The following is a 19,229-nucleotide window of genomic DNA, read 5'->3' as shown; positions in this document are numbered from 1 at the left end:
ATGAATGGGAGCCAAGGGGGCTCTGACTGAAGTGGACAGAGTTCTGTGGAATTTGCAGGGGCTCCATGAACCTTCATTGCCTTTCAGAACACTCTCGAGGTATGTTGGTTTTAATAAGACAGAAACCAGCAATGTTTAAAATTTGCTATTCAAAAAGGCAGGAAAACATACAATGTGATTTAGAAAGATTTCCATTGAAATGTTCAAGGGTTAGGACTACTGTCTTTTGAAAAATGTTGATTTTGTTTTCCTAGTAAAAGCACCAGAAATGCACAACTTCTGATGGTGACATGTAAGAATGACTGGCATTACTGTATGATGTGAGAAATGAAGGAAGTCACTATGGGAGGGAGAGGTTTACAGAATAGGCTGTAACTTCCTACCATTAATGTAGAAGGGCCTAGATAGCAAATAGGGCTCACCAGTAATTTAAAAGTTGCAGTACTTTAAGAGTCAGTGGAATATTGAATTTCTTTATGAAATAGCTACATGGGAAAAACATGTTTGATGATTAGAAGGAAATAATATTTTTCATAGTACTGCTTGGTGCTGAATCTAGATTGAAAAAACATTTTAGTGTTTAAACCCTTTCTCCATTTTTTTAAAAATATGCTATTTAGTTAAAAGAGATTATATGTTCATTATTTGTTTGCTAATTTTAAAAAATTCTGATTTTGTTCACTGGCTTGAATATCATGATTTGGAATTGAGTATAATAAAAATTACTAAAGAAAAATGTTCAAATACTGGAGTGAGAAATGAATACAGAATATACTCACCAATATAAATCATGTGTGTAATTTTAAAAATGAGTATTTGTGATACAAATTTCAGACATAAGTAAAATATCCTGAGTAGATATACTCAGGATATGTGTTTTGTGTTGTTACCTTAAATAGTCCTCCATTGAACTGAGACTCAGTTCTCTCCTAATGTGGCAAGAAAGTGTTTAAATTATCCAAATAGAACTTGTAACTAATCTTACAACAAAACACTACCCATAAAATCCATTTGTAACATGAAAAAATTCATCAAAACCCATAAATAATTAAAAATTAAATATCACAGTGTAGATGTGGTCTTTGGTATTTATATTTATTTTAAACATGTTTTGCAATAGGCATGTTCAACGCAAATGCAAATATTCTCTGATATTCATAAACTGCATCTTCTAATTTTAAGAGTTGAAAAGCTAGACTGTCTCTCAGCACTAACCTCTTCTACATAGCAAATTTGTCATGATGTAATTTCATAATTCATTAACAAATTTATAACTGATAATTAATACTCCATAAATTATTTTTATTCTTTAAAAATGTAGCTGCCTACTTTTTATTTATTGAAGAACTGTAACAGGGGAACGGCTAAAACCAAATGAAATAGTTGAGTTTGAAACAAAATAACCTAACTCAAATTTCTTTGCCACAAGTTTCAGACCCAAAGTTTACGTCTGTCAGACCAGCACAGAAAATCCCACTTGTGGAGAGGGATCGTCAGCATCACCTTGATTGAGGGGCGAGACCTCAAAGCGATGGACTCCAACGGATTGAGCGACCCCTATGTAAAGTTCCGGCTTGGGCATCAGAAGTACAAGAGCAAGGTAGCTCTCTATTTTCTCTGTTCTGTTCCTGTCAATGTTGAGAAGGTATTGACTGGTAACAGCCCTGCTTTAGGAGATGAAAACACTGGGTGTACTTTGAAATGCTTAAGAACTTTTAAACATCTTGTCAGAAAACAAGACCAACAATTCTATTGCATTTCTCACTCTCTGTGCTAGGTGAGCTTGAATAAATTGCTTAATTCTCTATGTCTCAATTTCTTCATCTATAACAGGAATGATGGTGGGAAGCCCCCTTAGCATACCTGGGTGGATTTACAAGAAAAAAGGAATGACAGCCCAGACAGAACGTAATTGATGCCAACATATAGAGTGCTCAGAGAATGTTGGCTATTATTATTATTTCACATGCCATAAGCCTTGTGAATTATTCTGAGTCATTTATCCAACCTTACTTACACCAATGCATATCACAAGGTTCTAGATTTAAGAAGTAAACAACCACATTCCTGCTGCCGCTATAACTACTTTATCATAGCACAAGTTACTTAGTTTCTCCGTGCCTTAGTTTTCCCATCTGTAAAAATGAGAATTAAAATAAAGCCTAGTGAAAAAGTTGTTGATAAGATTAAATGAATATATGTTCTGCATGTAAAGGGCTTTAAGTTCTGCTTGCCCATCATAAAGAATCAGTAAATGGCAAAAGCAGAAGGAAAAAGAAATGTAGCAGTAGTAGGAGTAAGTATATTGTGTAGTAACAATTATGTTCTTAGTAATAATATATTAAGTAATATTAGCCATATATTATTAACAGAAGTAATAGTAATTAGTAAAAGTCATAGCATCCAAAGCTGTATTTTGAGCACATGACTTATCTGCAGTATATCCAACTTTGCCCTCTTTACTGGTCAGTTTGGACAGCTGATATTCATAGATGGCTTGAAACAAGTGATCATTTCTATCCTGAAATAAGATCATGGTTCATTTTAAGGAGAATTCCTTTGCCTTGATGTCATCATTTTCTGGGATTTTTTTTTTTTTTATAAACAACCTTCCCCTTCTGGGCCAGAAAGTTTTCATCAGAGCTTAAAGTTGTTAGGAATATCACAGTGCTGGTTCGTTATCAGGCAATGAGCAGCACTAGCAGGCTGGTTATCTTATGAGTGCCCACCTGGAATGGAAATGCATCATTTCTGACCTGAAGAAAATCATATAGGAAGACAAAATCCTAAAGAAGAAAAGTGAAAAGTTAAGTTTATTTATGGACAGGCAAGTAAGAATACCACACCCTCCTCCCCACCTCAGAACACCATAGGAATTCATCTGAGTCCAATGACATGACATTTGAATAATCATAGCATTCAGTCAGTGCCTTTCAATATTTTTTTTTCTGACGTGAAGCTTAATAACAAATTTTAAGGTTGTTCCTTCTTCCAAAAGTACGTGTCTATGCCCACTTGAATCTTATCTTCTCTCAATTAACATCATTTCCATGTTCTAGTAGTCTTAAAGCATTTCTTATTTTTATAGTTTTGCTCTTTAGGTATAAAATATGAAACACAGCTATGGACATGTGTCTTTCTTTGCTCTTTCTGTTCATGATCTATTGCTGATTAAGTTCACATTATGAACTTTAAAAATTGTGTTTCATTTGCATTACCTTTGCTCATAACATACTTCATGGTTTTCAAACTCTTTACATCTGAAGACCTGCCTTTATACATTAAAAAGAAAAAGGCCGTGGCACACCTTCCTGCTAAGAAACAAATATGAGTGTTGTTTAATCAAATGGTGAATGGGATTTTAAATCATGTCACTGTAGGTCACTTTGTTATCAGTTCTACTAGATTTCTTATCTGAATATTTGAAGTTACAAAATTATACTTCAGGTATCTTTCTTGTATATGCAACATGAAGACATGTGCACCCAGTTTCTCCATGTGTACAATGGGGATAACACATCAATGCTATGATTCTTAGGTAAAAGTTTACCTGACCACCCAAATCTGCTTGCTTTTCCCTTCTGCCGTCATAGAACTTCATTTTCTGTTTTTCATGTGTTATGTCCAAGATTCCAGTGTGTGGAGAGTAAGGGAAAAAAGAATGTCTAAGAATCCTTGCCTTCATTTATAATGTGATAACTATGAATTATGTCTTCCTCTATTAACTATGATTATGTAGAATAAATACTAGTGTCTGAGTGACCCATATGAAAGGTAAATATTGATCTATTTTCCTTTTCTACATAATTCCTATTTCTCATCTGTTATGTAAGATAATTGAGGGTGCATTTTGATTTTTTCAGGACACATCCTTTGGGGTCTGTTCAGCAATAAAGATACTAGAGATATAACGACTCATTTCCATTTTTTCTGGAATCTTTGGCTCAAATAGCACACTTACATGATCTTCCAGATGGTACCTAAGTTAATTATTTAAAGGCTGATATTAATAACACAATAATGACCTTTTTGTTTTCCAGATTATGCCCAAAACTTTGAATCCTCAGTGGAGGGAACAATTTGATTTTCATCTCTATGAAGAAAGAGGAGGAATCATTGATATTACTGCATGGGACAAAGATGCCGGGAAAAGGGATGATTTTATTGGCAGGTTTGTGCAATTGTTATTTTTGGTTTGCCCTAAAAGGCTAAATTTTGTTGAATTTTAAAAATCTGGTTATTGTAAATTATCTTTATTGTTTTAAAGGAAAAGATTTTTCCTTGGTAAAGCAGTATTTGAATTAAAAATATATATATGTAGACTCAAAGACTGACCAGTAGGTGGCAGTTTTGACTTGTTGTTGGACACAAGTTATTCTAATTCAGTATCTAGAAATTTTTTCCAGATGTCAGAAATATTGTGCACAAAAGTTATGGGAGTTGAAAAAGAGGAATTTCATCTGATATGGGATACTTAAAGGAACAAAGAGCATATTCATAGTCTATAAAGCAATCTAACATAGTATGTATTTTCATAATGCATATAGTAACCATAAAATGCATTATTTCCTACAACTGCCTACAAGGTAGAGAATCTTTATAATCTCTTAGGAGTTCATAAATCTATAAAGAGTTTCTAAGTTTTAGTGAAGGAAGCATGTAAGTGAGGTCAGTCCATTTTAATCTGATAATACAGGAAAAAAAACTATTCAGGCTTACATGACATTTCTTTACAAAGTCAAGATTATTTTGAATGACTGCTTGAATCATGAGTTGGTTTAGCCTATTTTATATTTTTCAATAGTTATAGATGCGTTTTTGAAGCAAAATACATGGAAACCTACCAACACTGTAATAAAGCATGGTATAAAATATTTTTAGTTTAAAAAAAACCTTCTTCATTGTAGTTTACATAAATTTCAAGTCTTCAAACTTAATATCCCAAAATTCATACATACTAATGGAAAAGACATTTTATTCTAGGAAAGTAAGAATAGGAGTACAATCCAACATACTTATCTCTTTATTTTTTAGGATTCTGATATATATATTTTTAAGCAATAGTTTTCATCATACAAGAGGTCAAAAATTAGCTTCAGTTAATCTTTAATATTTCACTTGTAAAATGAAACTAGAAAAACACTATTGTAATCCAATACTATGCTACACTTCAACCATTTTTAAAGAAAAGATCTATATTGTAAACTTTCCTAAAAGTAAAACACTACTTTTCAGAGTTTTCTGAAAGTTCAGTCTTCTTCTCTTTGCAGTGTACCACTAGCTTAGGTAGTGGTGTGCATCTGTTAACACATTAAAGGTATTTCATTATATTTGTATATTTATGATTCTATCTCCCTCAGTAGGCTATGAGTTCTTTCAAGGAAATGGAATCTCACTAGTCTCTTAATGATTCATTCATTTTCATAGTTTATAGCAACACTAGTTATATTTGGTAATCAGATAATTAGAATTGCTTTCGTATGTAACTTTCTGCTTTCATCTCATTATTTGATATTCAGTCTTCCTTATTTTGACAAAATAATGAAAGGAACTATACTCTAAAATATACTGGCTTCTCATACTTCTGGTGACATATGATATGAAGTCCTTCTTATCCCTTTTTCTCCTTTTTTGCCATAATGCAAATATATTTATATTTTTTCCCTTTGGGAAGAACAATTTGGTAGGTATGAAAATTTCTCAGCCCATTTGTTACTGACTTTTTCTTTTCCTCACTTGCTAATATTATGAGTTCTTCAAGGGCAGAAGTGGGCCTCCAACAATTACCAAAACTGCTCCTGTCAGGGTCACCTGTGAACACCAACATGTTTAATTCAATGGCGTTTAATCCAGTTTTCAACCTTCCTCTTTCCTGCCCCAGCACCAGTGCTGGACTTCACTGATAGTTTCCTTATCTTGAAACATGTTTTCTCTTGGCTTCCATGACACCACATTCTCTTTGTTTCCCTCTTCCTTCATTGCATGCTCCTTTTTAGTTTCCCTCATAATTTTTTCCTTGTATCCTTCATGCTATAGTTTTGGAGAACCTCAGAGCTCAGGCCTGGAGCATCATCTCTGCCTACCCTTTATCTATTCTTATGCTTTCCACATGACCTATAGGTTGATAACTACCAATGTACAGGTCCACTTCAAAATTTTTCTTTCAACTCCAGATTTCTACGCCCAACTCTCTGCTTAATATTGCCACTTGCATGTGCAACAGGTTTCTCCAATTTAGCGTATACCAAGCTAAACCTCTGGCCTCCAACCCCTTAAATCTGTCTTCCTTCAGGCTTTTCTTTTGTTTGTTGTTAACATCAAAAATATGAGAGTCATGTTTCGTTCCTTTCTTTCTCTCACTCTCATCAAATCCATCAGTGACCTGCTAACTTTTCTTTCAAAACATATTTAGAAATTACAACTGTTAGCTTCCTGCTACTATAATAAATACCTGAGATAATCAACATGTAAAGAGAAAAGGTGTTTTGACTGGTCACCAAGCCCTCAACACAAGGACCTTTGGAAGACAGTCAAAATCCAAACTACAGCAACTGTCTCCTATCACCTCTACCATTATGATTCGGGTTGAAGCCACTATTAGCTTTCACATGGACAATAGCCACAGCCTTCATTCTTCCTTCCACCCTTCTCCTCCCACAACACTGTTTCCAATGTAGCAGCCAGAATAATATTTTAAAAACACAAATAAAATAATTTAATTCCTGGACTGGGGTTGTAGCTCAGTGGTAGGGTACTTGCCTATCATGTGTGAGGCACTGGGTTTGATTCTTAGCACCACGTAAAAATAAACAAATAAAATAAAGGTATTGTGTCCATCTACAACTAAAAATTTTAAATAATAATAATTTAACTCCTATGTTCCTTCACTTGTTTCCCACCCTAATCTGTGTAAAGCAGAAGTCCTCACAGAGGCCCATGATGCTCTGTATTATCTATTCCAGTTACTCCTCTTTACTGGACATTTCTCCCAATCTGTCTTTCCTGCCCTCTGCTCTCTCTCCCAGCCACATTAGACTCTGTGTTGTTCCCTGAGCACACCAGACAACTGACACCCTCCAGAACTTTCCCTCTATACCACTGTCACTTTAGGCACCTGTCTGCCTTGCCTTTTTACCTTCTTTAGATCTGTGCACAAATACTTGTCAAAACCCCCTTTCTCCTGTCCTGCTGTTTTTCTCCATAGAAGTAGCCACCATTTAGTATACTGTACATCTCACCTATTTATTTTATCATTTATTTCCCCTCACTAGAATGTTAGCCCATAAGGGCAGAGATCTTTTAGTGTTTTGTTCACTCAATACCTAGTAAGAATCTGGCACATAATAGGAATTCAATAAATATTTCCTGGATTTGAACTTAAATTCCTCGTAGCTTAATTTAATACTGGAAGTTATGACTTCATTTCCTAAAAAAAAAAAAAGGGGTGTGAAAGAAATGTCAATTAAAATGGCATAATTTAGTGGAAGTTATAAATTTTCAGTTTGTGGAAATATGTGTAGTTATAATGCAAAAGAGGAGAATGAATTAAAGTGTAAATGTGTGAATAATATGTATAGTTAAAAATACTAAATTGTTATATTGAAGGTAAATACAACCCCTACATCACCAAGATACTTTTATCATAACATTTTTCAATTGACACAAAAATTGTACATATTTGAGGGTACTTCATTATGTTTCAATGTATATATCATGTAGTGATTAAGTCAATGTAAACCTATCTATTTCCTCATTTAGCATTTTTTTGTGGTACAAACCTTCAAAATCCTTTCTTGTAGCATTTTAAACTTATACACTTTATTGTTATTTCTGTAGTCCCTCAACTGTGCCCGAGCACACCAGGATTTCTTGCTATTAGCACCTATTAACCAACTTTTCTCTATCCCTCCCACCCTCCTACTGTCACCAGCCTCTGGAAACCACTTTTTCTCAACTTCTCTGAGATTAACTCTTCAGATTCCATTTATCGGTGAGATCATGCACTACTTATCTTTCTGTGCTTGGATTATTTCACCTAGCACAATAACCTCCAATTCCATCCATGTTGTCATAAATGACAGGATTTCATTCATTTTATGGAGGAATATAATTCTGTTGCATATATGTACCACATTTTATTTGTCCATTCATCACTTCATGGACACTTAGGTTGTTTCTATTCCTTGGCTATTGTGAATAGTGCTATAGTGTACATAAGAATGCAGTTGCCTTTCTGACATACTGATTTCATTTCCTTTGGATATAAACCCAGAAGTAGAATTGCTGGATCATGTAGTAGTTCAATTTTTAATTTTTTAGGATGCTCCATACTGTTTTCCATAATGGCAGTGGTAATTCACATTTCTACCAATGGGGTGCAAAGATTCCCTTTTCTCCACGTCTTTAATAGTACTTATTATCTTTTGTCTTTTTGATAGTAGCCATTCTTGCTGAGGTGAGGTGATAACTCATCATGGTTTCAATTTGTCTTTCTCTGATGATCAGCATTTTCTCATATACATGTTAGCCATTTGTATGTCTTATTTTGCTAAATGTCTATGTAGGTCTATTTAGGCCTATTGCCCATAGGCATCCTCAGATATGATGATGATGACAATGACAACATTACTGAGTTTTTGAGTTCCTAATATAATCTGGATATTAATCCCTTTTTTTTTTTTTGTACTGGGATTGAACTCAGGGGCACTCAACCACTGAGCCATATCCCCAGCCCTATTTTGTATTTTATTCAGAGACAGGATCTCACTGAGTTGCTTAGCTCCTTACTGTTGCTGAGGCTGGCTTTGAACATGAGATCCTCCTGCCTCAGCCTCCCCAGCTGCTGGGATTACAGGCTTGTACCACCATGCCTGGCAAACCCTTCCATTTTGAGCCGACTCTCATATATATTGAGTGACAGAAATCTGGTTTTATCTTTCTGCATGTAGAAATCCAGTTTTCCCAAAATGATTTATCGAAGAGACTGTCCTTTCTCTACTATGTATCCTTAGCATCTTCATTGAAGATCAGTTAGCTCTAGATGGATTAGTTTATTTCTAGGATCTCTATTCTGTTCCAGTGGTCTAGGTCTGTTTTTATGCCTGTACCAGGCTGTTTTGATTACTATGGCTTTGTAGTCTATTTTAAAGTCAGTTAGTGTAATGCCTCCTTCTTTTTATTTGCTTATTTGTTTGTTGCTTATGATTGCCTTGACTATGGAGAGGTTGAGTTGTTATGGATAAACTTTAGATTCATTTTTTATAGTTTTATAAAGAATGTTGTTGGTATTTTGATAAGAATTACACTGAATTCATAAATTATTTTGGGCAGTATAGACATTTTAACAAAATTGATTTTTTCAATCTATGTAGGAACACAGATGTCTTTCCACTTTTTTGTATTTTTTGCTCTTCAGTGTCTTTCATCAATGTTTGATAGTTTTCACTGTAGGGATCTTTTACCTCTTTGGTTAATTTATTCCTAGGTATTTTACTTTTTTTAACTATTGTAAATGGGGTTATTTTCTTGATTTCTTTTTCAGATAACTTGCTTTGGCATATAACAACATTACTGATTTTTGTGTTTGACTTTGTATCCTGCAAACTTGATAAATTTATTTGTTCTAATAGTTTTTTGGTAAGCTTTGAAGTTTTCCATATATAAGATATATCATCTACAAAGGGTGACAATTTGACTTTCCTCTTTCCAGTTTGGATGCCCTCTATTTCTTTCTCTTGCATGATTACTCTGGCTAAAACTTATAGTACTTCATTAAATAAAATTGTTGAAAGTGGGCATCATTGTCTTATTTCAGATCTCAGATATCTTTCAGTGTTACCCCACTCAATATGATATTAGTTGTGGACTTGTAATATATAACCTTTATTATGCTGAGGTATGTTTCTTTCATTTCTAAATTGTTCAGAGTTTACCTAGCTTTTTATTTTCATGATATCTAGAAGTTAATGATATTTGATTGTTAAATTTTACACAAAAATAAATTTACCATGCACAGAAATAATAATAATATTGCTTTAAACTTCTAAGGCACTATTACGTACATTAACACAACAGTAGGAGGTAGCAAGGGTGGTCTGTATCTTACCAATTTTACAGATGCAAATAATGAAACCAAAGTTGATTAAGAGGTTGTTCGGCTATTAAGTCACTGGACTAATTGAACTGAGACTCGAACACAGGTCTCCTGACTCTAAAGTTCACCCTCATTTCACCAGTCTTATATTCAGCATGTTCTCCTGAAGCCTTTGAGTGCTCATTACGATGCCAAATAGTCAATAAACCAACTTAGGAGATCTACACTAGATTTCAAGTTTGAATAAAACAAAACTTACCTGTTGCTGAACTACAAATTTCAAGTGAAGGTGAAATAATGTTAATCTGCAGGTAATTATTTAACTTTCTGATCACCTGCATTTTGGCAGGCAAAACGGACTGCCACTTTTAAGATAATCAGCTAATAAATCCTCACAATTGTTACATTTTCATGCAGAGCAGTAATCTGAACAAATTGGCTGCTGACAGCTGTGGTAAATTGCCAAGAATGGGTGCTGTCAGAGAACAAGTTATTTTTATGAATGTACAGAGTAAGTAAATCCCATGTCATGCAATTTTATTCAGTTGGAGTTATTTGCAATCCAACACAGAAGATATATAGCATTATTTATTAGTGTGCAAAATGCTTGTTTATCTTTAAAGTGGCATTGACTTGGGGTATATATATTTTAGTTTTGTTGATTGCTACTGACTCTCGTGTTATCAGGGCCCAGGCATTTGTGCTGCCCAGTACAACAAAGTGTTAACAAATGTAAGCTTGAGTAGAGAGCTTAATTTCAACAAGTTTTTATTAAATAACATACGATAAGAAAAACTTACTCTAATTGACAAGTTTTGGGTGACAAATAAATGCTTTCCAATTCTACAGCCATAAAAATAAATCTATGGCTCTGTATTTAAAAATCAGGTGAAGAGAATGTGGATGTATAGGTGCACCTGAATATGTTTTCAGATTTAGTGTGGAAACCTGAGGAAAATAGCCTTTGATTTTGAATATTACAAACTAAAATTCAAAAGGTTGAAGGTCAATACATTTGAGTATCTGGCACTCTAGAGATTCTGATTTAGAATATTTCTTATTTGTGGCACTGAAACTACAGTGATCTTTTACTTCCTACATAAATAAGAACAAGAATGATTCTGCTGCATTATTAATTTGAAAGCACAAAAATTTCAGAAAATTCTAAAATAAAGGAGTCTTTGTTTATGAAATCATTATATTCTACATTTTTCTTATGTGAGTTTGAGTGGATAGTTCATTAGGGCAATAGACAACTTTTAAAGAAAGAATGCAGAGTGTGATTGATTTTTGTCTTGGTTTTTCATGAGCTCAACCTATACAAGATATATTTTAATCCCTTTTTTCATGAGTAACTACTTTTTCTTCTGAAGTTTTTTCTCATAAAATTTCTATTCATCACAATATTTCTCTAATAATGGGCAAGATAATTTCCAAGATAATTTCCGTGCACCACAATACATATATTAAATGCTTTATTTTCAAGTCAATGAATAGGGAATTTTACAAGTTTGCAGAGTATGTATGTTCTCCCCAAGGACAGTTGAAAAGTGGCAACTTCTGACAACAGAAAGGCAGTAACAACATTTATCATCTTATAATGTCAGAGATGGTGTAAAACTTCTGCATAATCATGAACTTGAAAACACTTCAGCAGTTACATGGTGAATTATTTAAAACGCAAATATTCCAAGGAGGTAAATGTGTTTTATTAATTTTTAAGATTTCATATTGTATTATGTATTCTTTGTTATAATAGTGTTAAGTAGTTCACATACACTAAGAAATTTCAATAAGCTTCATGAAATTTATTGTTAAATTTGGTTAAAAACTATGTGAATTTGTGTTTTCAAAAATTCCCTCTCCTGAAAAAAAAAAAAAAAAAAATCTATGGAGTCTTGTCTTTCTATTCTGAAAGTTTCATTGTAAACATCTTGCTAATCATAATGGTTTCAAAAGATCATTAGTTAGTACTTTAAAGCATAAAATACACTCAGAATTTCATTGTCAATGATCATAGGTATGAATTTCTATTGCAAATATTCTTCTTGATATATTGGATTATTTGTGCTGAGGTCTTGCTAGGTCTGATTGTACCACCAGTGGTTTGTGAATCATAATGTGGCTGACAGGAGCTCAAATGGGAGTGGAAGTGTCAGCTTTGCAGATTCTTGTTTATCAATGCTGTTCACTTGTGCATGTTCAATTAGCATTATCTTCAATCCACAGTTCTTTTACTGGGATCTTTTAAAGCCAATTGTCCATTTTGCAAGGATTAGTTTAGTTAGAACTAGATTATATAATCCGTAAATCCACTTAACAGGGCATGTGTGAACTGCAATTCAGTAAACGGAAGTGAACACAGAAGGGTGCCACCGTCAGCTCCTTGGTGTCCTGCAGCTCCTACTCTTCCCTTGAAATACTGTAGACCAGGGTGACATGTTCCGAATTGGGGCCACCTGTGTTAATGCATATGTTAACTCTCAACGAAGCTCAAAATCTGACTTATTTTTAAATGAAACCTAATTCCAAATAGTTCCAAAATTTACTTCCTTCACCCCAGATTTGTTCCTACATATCCAGGATGCTCATCACAAGACTGCTTTATCTGGAAACAAATGTGGGTCACTGGTTTAGGGATGGCAGAAGGAAAAGCAGGGGAGAAGATAAGAGATAAGAACTCAGGTTTTTCTCCTTAAACTAACTATCAAAGGGAAAATATCACTTGCAAAGATGACTAATATTCCTTTCATGTGGTCAGATATCGAAATGTATATAGGCTTTTTTTTTTTTTTTTTTAGATTTTTCTTAAATACAGAGAAGTTTGAGTTTGGATTTGGAAGTCAGGAAACATGGTATAGCCTCTTGTCACTGCTAAGTTTCTCTCAGCCCCAATTTCCTTATTTCTGGAATGAAGCAAAGAAGCTTTAAAATTTCCTTCGGTCTTGCTACTTTTTTTTATCATTCTATTGATTGGTTGACTGATTAATTGAAGAGTTTGGTTCAGTACATATGTTTAAATTTTATAATATCAAACTAAGGCAAATGTGTGATAATATAATCAGATATTATATTGAGATCGCACTTTAAACTTTCAAAGACATTTTTAATCTATTATTCTTATGTTCTTACACCTGTATGTAAAGAGAAGGCAGTTTTTAAAATCTTCAGTTTGTTAAGTGAGGAAACCTAAAATATAAAGAGTATAAATAACTTAGCATAATATCACAAAACAAATGAATAATCAAGATTCATTAAATTTCAGTATTCTGAACCCCTGGCCATGTACTCTGAAGCCAAATACCTTTGTTCAACAACAACAAAAAAAAAACAAAAAAAACAAACACAGTCTGGTAGTTCTGGAAATAAGATTCTAAAAAACTAAAGGGCTTAGGAGGGGACAAATTCCCAAAATCTAACAGAGGGCCTGACACAAAGGTATTTATTAAATTGTTAGTAAATGAATTAATGAATGAGTGAGTAGAATAGTATTAGTAAGAAATCAGACCATTTTCTAGGGAGATGATATAGAAGTGGCAGAATGAGCACTATATGCACTACACCTGCCCTGCCACTGTCATACATTGTCACCATGGGTAAATTTTTGGCCTCTCTGAACCTCTGTTTGTCCATAAGTACTTTTTTAATTTACAAAGCACCAATTGTATTTCAGGTTCTGTGCTAGATGCTGAGAACAACACATTGTTCCTGCCCTAAAATTGTTTTATATAGAAAACTGCAAATTGTTTTAATGAAAATTAGTAAAAGTTAGTCAAGCAAACTCAGGTAGATGCATCATCTCAAGCGGAGGGGTGCCTCATGCAAACATAGTGAAACAGAGAGCCCTTGCATAAAGTGTGAGAATTATAAACACCTGAATGACAAGTCATATAGACGCATCTGCAAATGACACACAGTAAATGGTGGTTTGTGGAGGGCACTGTTGACTGCTAAGGCTATTTCATAGAGAGTAGGAGACCAGGGAGGGCATTGTCAGGTTGTGTCTTAAACATCCATAACTGAGAGAGGTGAACTGTGTCAATGATTTTTGCCTTAGCTCAGGTTCTCTAGAAACAGAACTTGAAGCATTGATTAGGTGGTGGTGCTCAAGCGACAGATCCCCAGGCAGGGAAAACTAGGAAGTAACACAGAGTAATATGTTACAGGGTTGGTCACTGTTTCCTGTGTTTGAGAGACAAAATTGATTGCTTAATAGTACACCCACCTGACCATGAATGATCAGGTAATACAGAATCATGTTTTGGAACAGTCTAAGAGAGGAAAGATGGCATGGGAAGTTACCTTTCCATCTTCTATTCCATTGATCTAAGTTAGCCCCACAAGGAGACAACTTATGTATTGTTCCCATCCAGCAGCACTGACAGTTGATCTGGGAGCCAGACCTCATTCATATAGTGTGGTTTTGCATCCAAGTACAGAAGCAACTTTAGAAAATAGAAACTTCCAGCAAGTGGCAGCTAGGCCTGGAGTACAGTAGTATCCTAGAGGAGGGCCCTGCTCACTTTGGGCTAGTAAAAGAATGACCATCTCTAATGGAAGGCTCATGAGAATCCAAGTACAGCCAGTTGGTCATGGTGGTGGGATTAAGAGCAGCTCTTTGGAGGGACAGCCAAAGCAGTGGCTGAGACAAAGCAAGCAGCTGAGGCCCAGGATACATGACTCCAGGAGAATCTAGGGAGTTGCATAAGATGTTAGGTACATTTTCAAATCACACATGTGGAACTTCCAATATAAAACAGGTAAGGGGAGTTGTTTTTTGAATCAAAGAGGAGAATCTACAGCCAGTTTTTTCACACTTTCTCCTAGGGTGACCTTAGAGGTACACCCTAGTGCTTCTTGTAATGCAATTTGAAATTAAATTAGATCAGATTCTTTCTTGCACCAACATTCATATTTTTTTTAGTAATACATTTGAAGAATAGGCAATACAATGCCTGTTAAGATAAACTGGTTCTCTTAGTTATTTGGTTTGTGAAATTGGAGAGAAGGGAGATGTAGCAAGTGTAAACATAGATAGAGTTATAACAAATTGTGGGATTTGGGATTTTGAAAATTTTAAAGTTCATCTAGTTCAATTAACTCATAATTGCAGATGATAAGAGTGAAATTCAAGAGAATAACTTGTCTTTTAAAAGGTCATACAACTAATTAGTGAAAAATGGAGGGCTAGAACCAAGGGAATCTGACTCTGGGCTCTATTCTCCGAAGGTATTTTTGACGTTCATGAATTTGCATCACTGCTTTTTTAATTTTGCATTTTCATTTTAATAACAATATACCATTAATATGTGCCTATACTGGATCATCTGGATGACCACTTAGTATTTCTATAGCCAAACTAGAGCAAATCTTCCCTTCTGCAGGACATAATAGTACATGTGAGACATGTACTGGAGACTGCCCTACAGTGATTACTACCATGTCCATCCACAGGGCAGTAGACTGTGTCACAAGGGTTGCATCTTTGTACATATTTATTCAAAAGCTACAAATGCTTTTTCTCCACCCACTTCCAGCAATAATTTGATTTGAAATTCATCAGTGAAGCTGGTGAATTACTTTATCCCCAAGTAATTTTGCCTAGTTATAGGTGACACTTCATTTAAAATGGCTTCTCACTCCTAAATAGAAATTTTAAACAAATACCAGGTGTGAATAACATAAACTAGCACAAAGAAACTTTGAAGTCACTTCATATTCTTTTCCATATTGGTGTAAATAGTACTCTCCACATTAGAATTATTAAAGTCAGAATTGTGTGACACTAAAGGTAGAACAGGACTTGAGAGGAAACCTTTCTGTGAGTATACTCAGTACTGAAATTTTAGTTGCTGTGGAAAAGTATAGTCTTCCCTATAAATTTGTATCATTAATTTAAATTTTATTAGTTTCGCAATTTTAAAAATTTAATTTGCAAAATTTTCTTAATCATCTTACAAAAGCATAACTTCTAGCCTGCTTCCCTAGTTTACATACACACACATTTTAACATATCAGAATAAAAACATAATTTTATACACTTGAAAATTAAGATAATTTTTTTTCTTTAAAAACAAATCCATGTATCACCCACTCTGAGAACCACTGTTAGCAGCACACTTTTCTCTTGGGATTCACAGTGACTTTAGGCTCTGGAGTTACAGGTTCAGGTTCTGGCTCTGTTGACCAGTTTGGGTCTCTGTTAAGCTCTTTTCACTTCTCTGGCCTTCTGTTTTTTTCACCAGCAAACTAAAGGACACAGATATCACAAATCCTTATGTCTGTTGGAACTAGGTAGAGTAATTAAGTGAAATAGCCAACTGTAACTAACAGGAAGTACTTAGGAAAATAACTAATTCAAAGGACATTTGCCCTGTATTTAAAATTACTGTATTAGATTTAGAACTTATTGAGCACACTACAAGCCAAAACAAGCCATCTATACATCAGATTCCAGTTTCCAGTTTGCAATTCCTGAAGTAAATAATCTTTACATCACCTTCCCCAGCTCTAGAGCATTGTGTGTAATGAGTCTGATATAAATGAAGCATAAGCCCACATCTGTACAACCAGTGCAAAGTGGCAATAGGCAAAGAAGGAAATTCTCCAGAAGTCTTGCAGTCTTTTCAGTGTTTTAAGAGAAATGCAGTGGCATGTAAGAATGAGTAAAGAAAGAACCTGGAAAGTGAATGCATGACCAAAGTGAGTGAAAAAAGAAAAGAAAAAAACAGCCAAGGGAAGACCCTTCTCAGTCCCAACTGAATCCAGCAAAGTCCTGTCTGGACTACAATTCCTGTTTCATTCTCTGGTATTCCTGTTCCAAGCCAGAGATTCACTGCCATTCAACCAATTACAGGCCAGGCATTGTGCCCAGTGTTGGAAAGAACTCTAAAAAATCATATTCTTGTCTTTCCTTTTTGTTAGAGAATTCTTTTGAGTGATTATTTATCAGTTATATTTTTTACCCTCAATTTGTTTCAGGTGTTATTGATAAGAACTTATTCTCATTCCAATTAAAATATTAGATAAGACGTTTGTTATATTTTTAACATTCTTGAGAGTTTGAAGAGACAGCATGAGAGTATTTTTGAAATGAATGTTGTGTTAGAAGAAACAATGAGGTTTTTTATGTAAATTCTAGTTTTAAGAGGGTGTGTTCCAGATTTCATAGAAACTCTTATTTCTTGCTTTTTCAACAACAGTTAGCATTTAGCACACACAGACATCCCAGCACTGACCAGGGCCTTACTGTTGGTTTTATTTCTTATAGTTATTTGCTCTCCTTCCCATTGTGTCTAGGCACAGCCATCATTCAAATAAAGTAATATGCAAAAATAAATGTCTGACTTTGGTTCAGTTTCTAAAATCACTCATGTTAAACAGATGTTTAAACCCCAGTACAAGCATTGAGTTCCAGTTCCTCAGCATTTAATTTAAAAGTGGAACAATAATGAACAAAGTGAGGAATAAAAAGGAATAAGAATTTCGCGTGACCCTGAAGGCTGACCACTGTGTTCACAACACAAGAACTGTTTGTTCTTATCATCGGCTATTACCTATTTTGAATGCCTTTTATTCATGTCTGCCACATTTTTCTCAGGTTATTAGATTTATGGTCACCATATCTGTTTCTTCAAAATTGACTCACATTTTTATGAAAGAGTTTGCACAGTGTTCAGCTCTGAGAGTGGCAAATAGAGCATGAGCTGCCATGTCATAGAACCCCATTGAGGACCTCACACCACTTGGGGTACAGCATTTCCAGAGGATTTGGGAACTTTTATTTAGACTTTTGGAGTATACTATAAGTAAATTGGCATGGTTTTCAAAATGTAGAACTTATGGAACCACCATTGGTATCTATCATTCACTACTTAGTAACATTTATGAATGAGGGGAAAACACACCTTGTTTTAAAAGTGACATAAAACCTAGATTTGTGCTTTCCTAGACCCCTTACATCAGTCTTTCTAGAAACAAAGCCCCTTCAACCCAGTTCCTTAGGTTCTTAGAGATGAGAAGTCCTCACCATTTCTGAATAGGGTAACACTGGTTAATAATCCAATTTTGGATAAGTACTTTTTTGGGTGTCTTACAGGAAATGAGCAATTACAGACCCTAAGGCAACCAGGATCTGAATTTTGTGAAGAAAGTCAGCTAAGATGAAAGATGTTTTCTTTCAGTGGGCCAGATAATATTTCTATTGATTCACTTTTCACATACCTCTGAGCAGCCCGCACTTCTTCTGTTTGATGTGGCAAAAAAAAGCCACTTGCTGATTCAAAACATTTGTTTCTAGGTGCCAGGTCGACCTGTCGTCCCTCAGTAGGGAACAGACACACAAGTTGGAGTTGCAGCTGGAAGAGGGTGAGGGACACCTGGTGCTGCTCGTCACTCTGACAGCCTCTGCCACAGTCAGTATCTCTGACCTCTCCATCAACTCCCTGGAGGACCAGAAAGAGCGGGAGGAGATTTTAAAGAGATATGTACGTATGTTACTCTCCTCCTTCTGGAGTCACATGTGACTAGATGAGGTTGTAAACAATGTACCCTGAGTGACAGATGTATTTCTGAGAAGTTGTCTTATGAAAGACTCAACAGAAGCAAAACACTGAGCACATGCAAATGCCACACCGACTCTGCAGGATCACTTGCTTTATCCACCCCTGTCTAGGTATTCAGTCTTCTCCAGAACCAGTTAGTTCCAGAGCAAATTCTGGATTCTGGGATTCTGCTCAGCAATTTTATCATGCAGAGAATCTTATCATAAAGTCAAGTTTATACAACATTACTTTTAAATTACCTCATTGACTCTGTATAGTTGCAATTATGATTTCCTTGTTTTTCTGAGTTTGAAATGGGGTTAATGGCACTTACGTTAATTAGAAGCATGGTAACTAGAGAGTATTCACAGAAGTGATTTTTATTTTCAATGGCTCAGAAAAGCCTCACTTCTTTCCTTTAATTTTTAAAAATTAAACGCAATTAAAAGGAAGCTTCCTTCCCTTTGATCAAATATGGAGTGAGAGGGTAGAATAGTGAGCTACCAAAATAACTATCCTCCACAAATCTTACCAAACCCAAACATTTGCAACCAAATCTTCCTATTTCCCAGCAACCTCCCACAGTGCATTTC

The 19,229-nt window shown here is 34.9% G+C and overlaps 1 protein-coding gene across 12 annotated transcripts in view; it reads left to right on the top strand.

Annotated features, from left to right (window-relative positions):
- Mctp1 (multiple C2 and transmembrane domain containing 1) overlaps positions 1–19,229 on the top strand; it is a 553,559-nt gene that overhangs the window by 364,344 nt on the left and 169,986 nt on the right. For all 12 annotated transcript variants that reach the window (XM_047555772.1, XM_047555764.1, XM_047555766.1 and 9 more), the window contains 3 exons: positions 1,430–1,600; positions 4,041–4,171; positions 18,393–18,579. In XM_047555772.1, coding sequence (XP_047411728.1) covers positions 1,430–1,600; positions 4,041–4,171; positions 18,393–18,579 — 489 coding nt within the window. The remainder of the gene's footprint in view (positions 1–1,429; positions 1,601–4,040; positions 4,172–18,392; positions 18,580–19,229) is intronic.

This window comes from Sciurus carolinensis, chromosome 6 (genome assembly GCF_902686445.1).
Source record: "Sciurus carolinensis chromosome 6, mSciCar1.2, whole genome shotgun sequence".
Taxonomy (NCBI): Eukaryota; Metazoa; Chordata; class Mammalia; order Rodentia; family Sciuridae; genus Sciurus; species Sciurus carolinensis.
The sequence above is the reverse complement of the archived record's forward strand: the minus strand, read 5'-3'. Positions and strand labels throughout refer to the sequence as shown.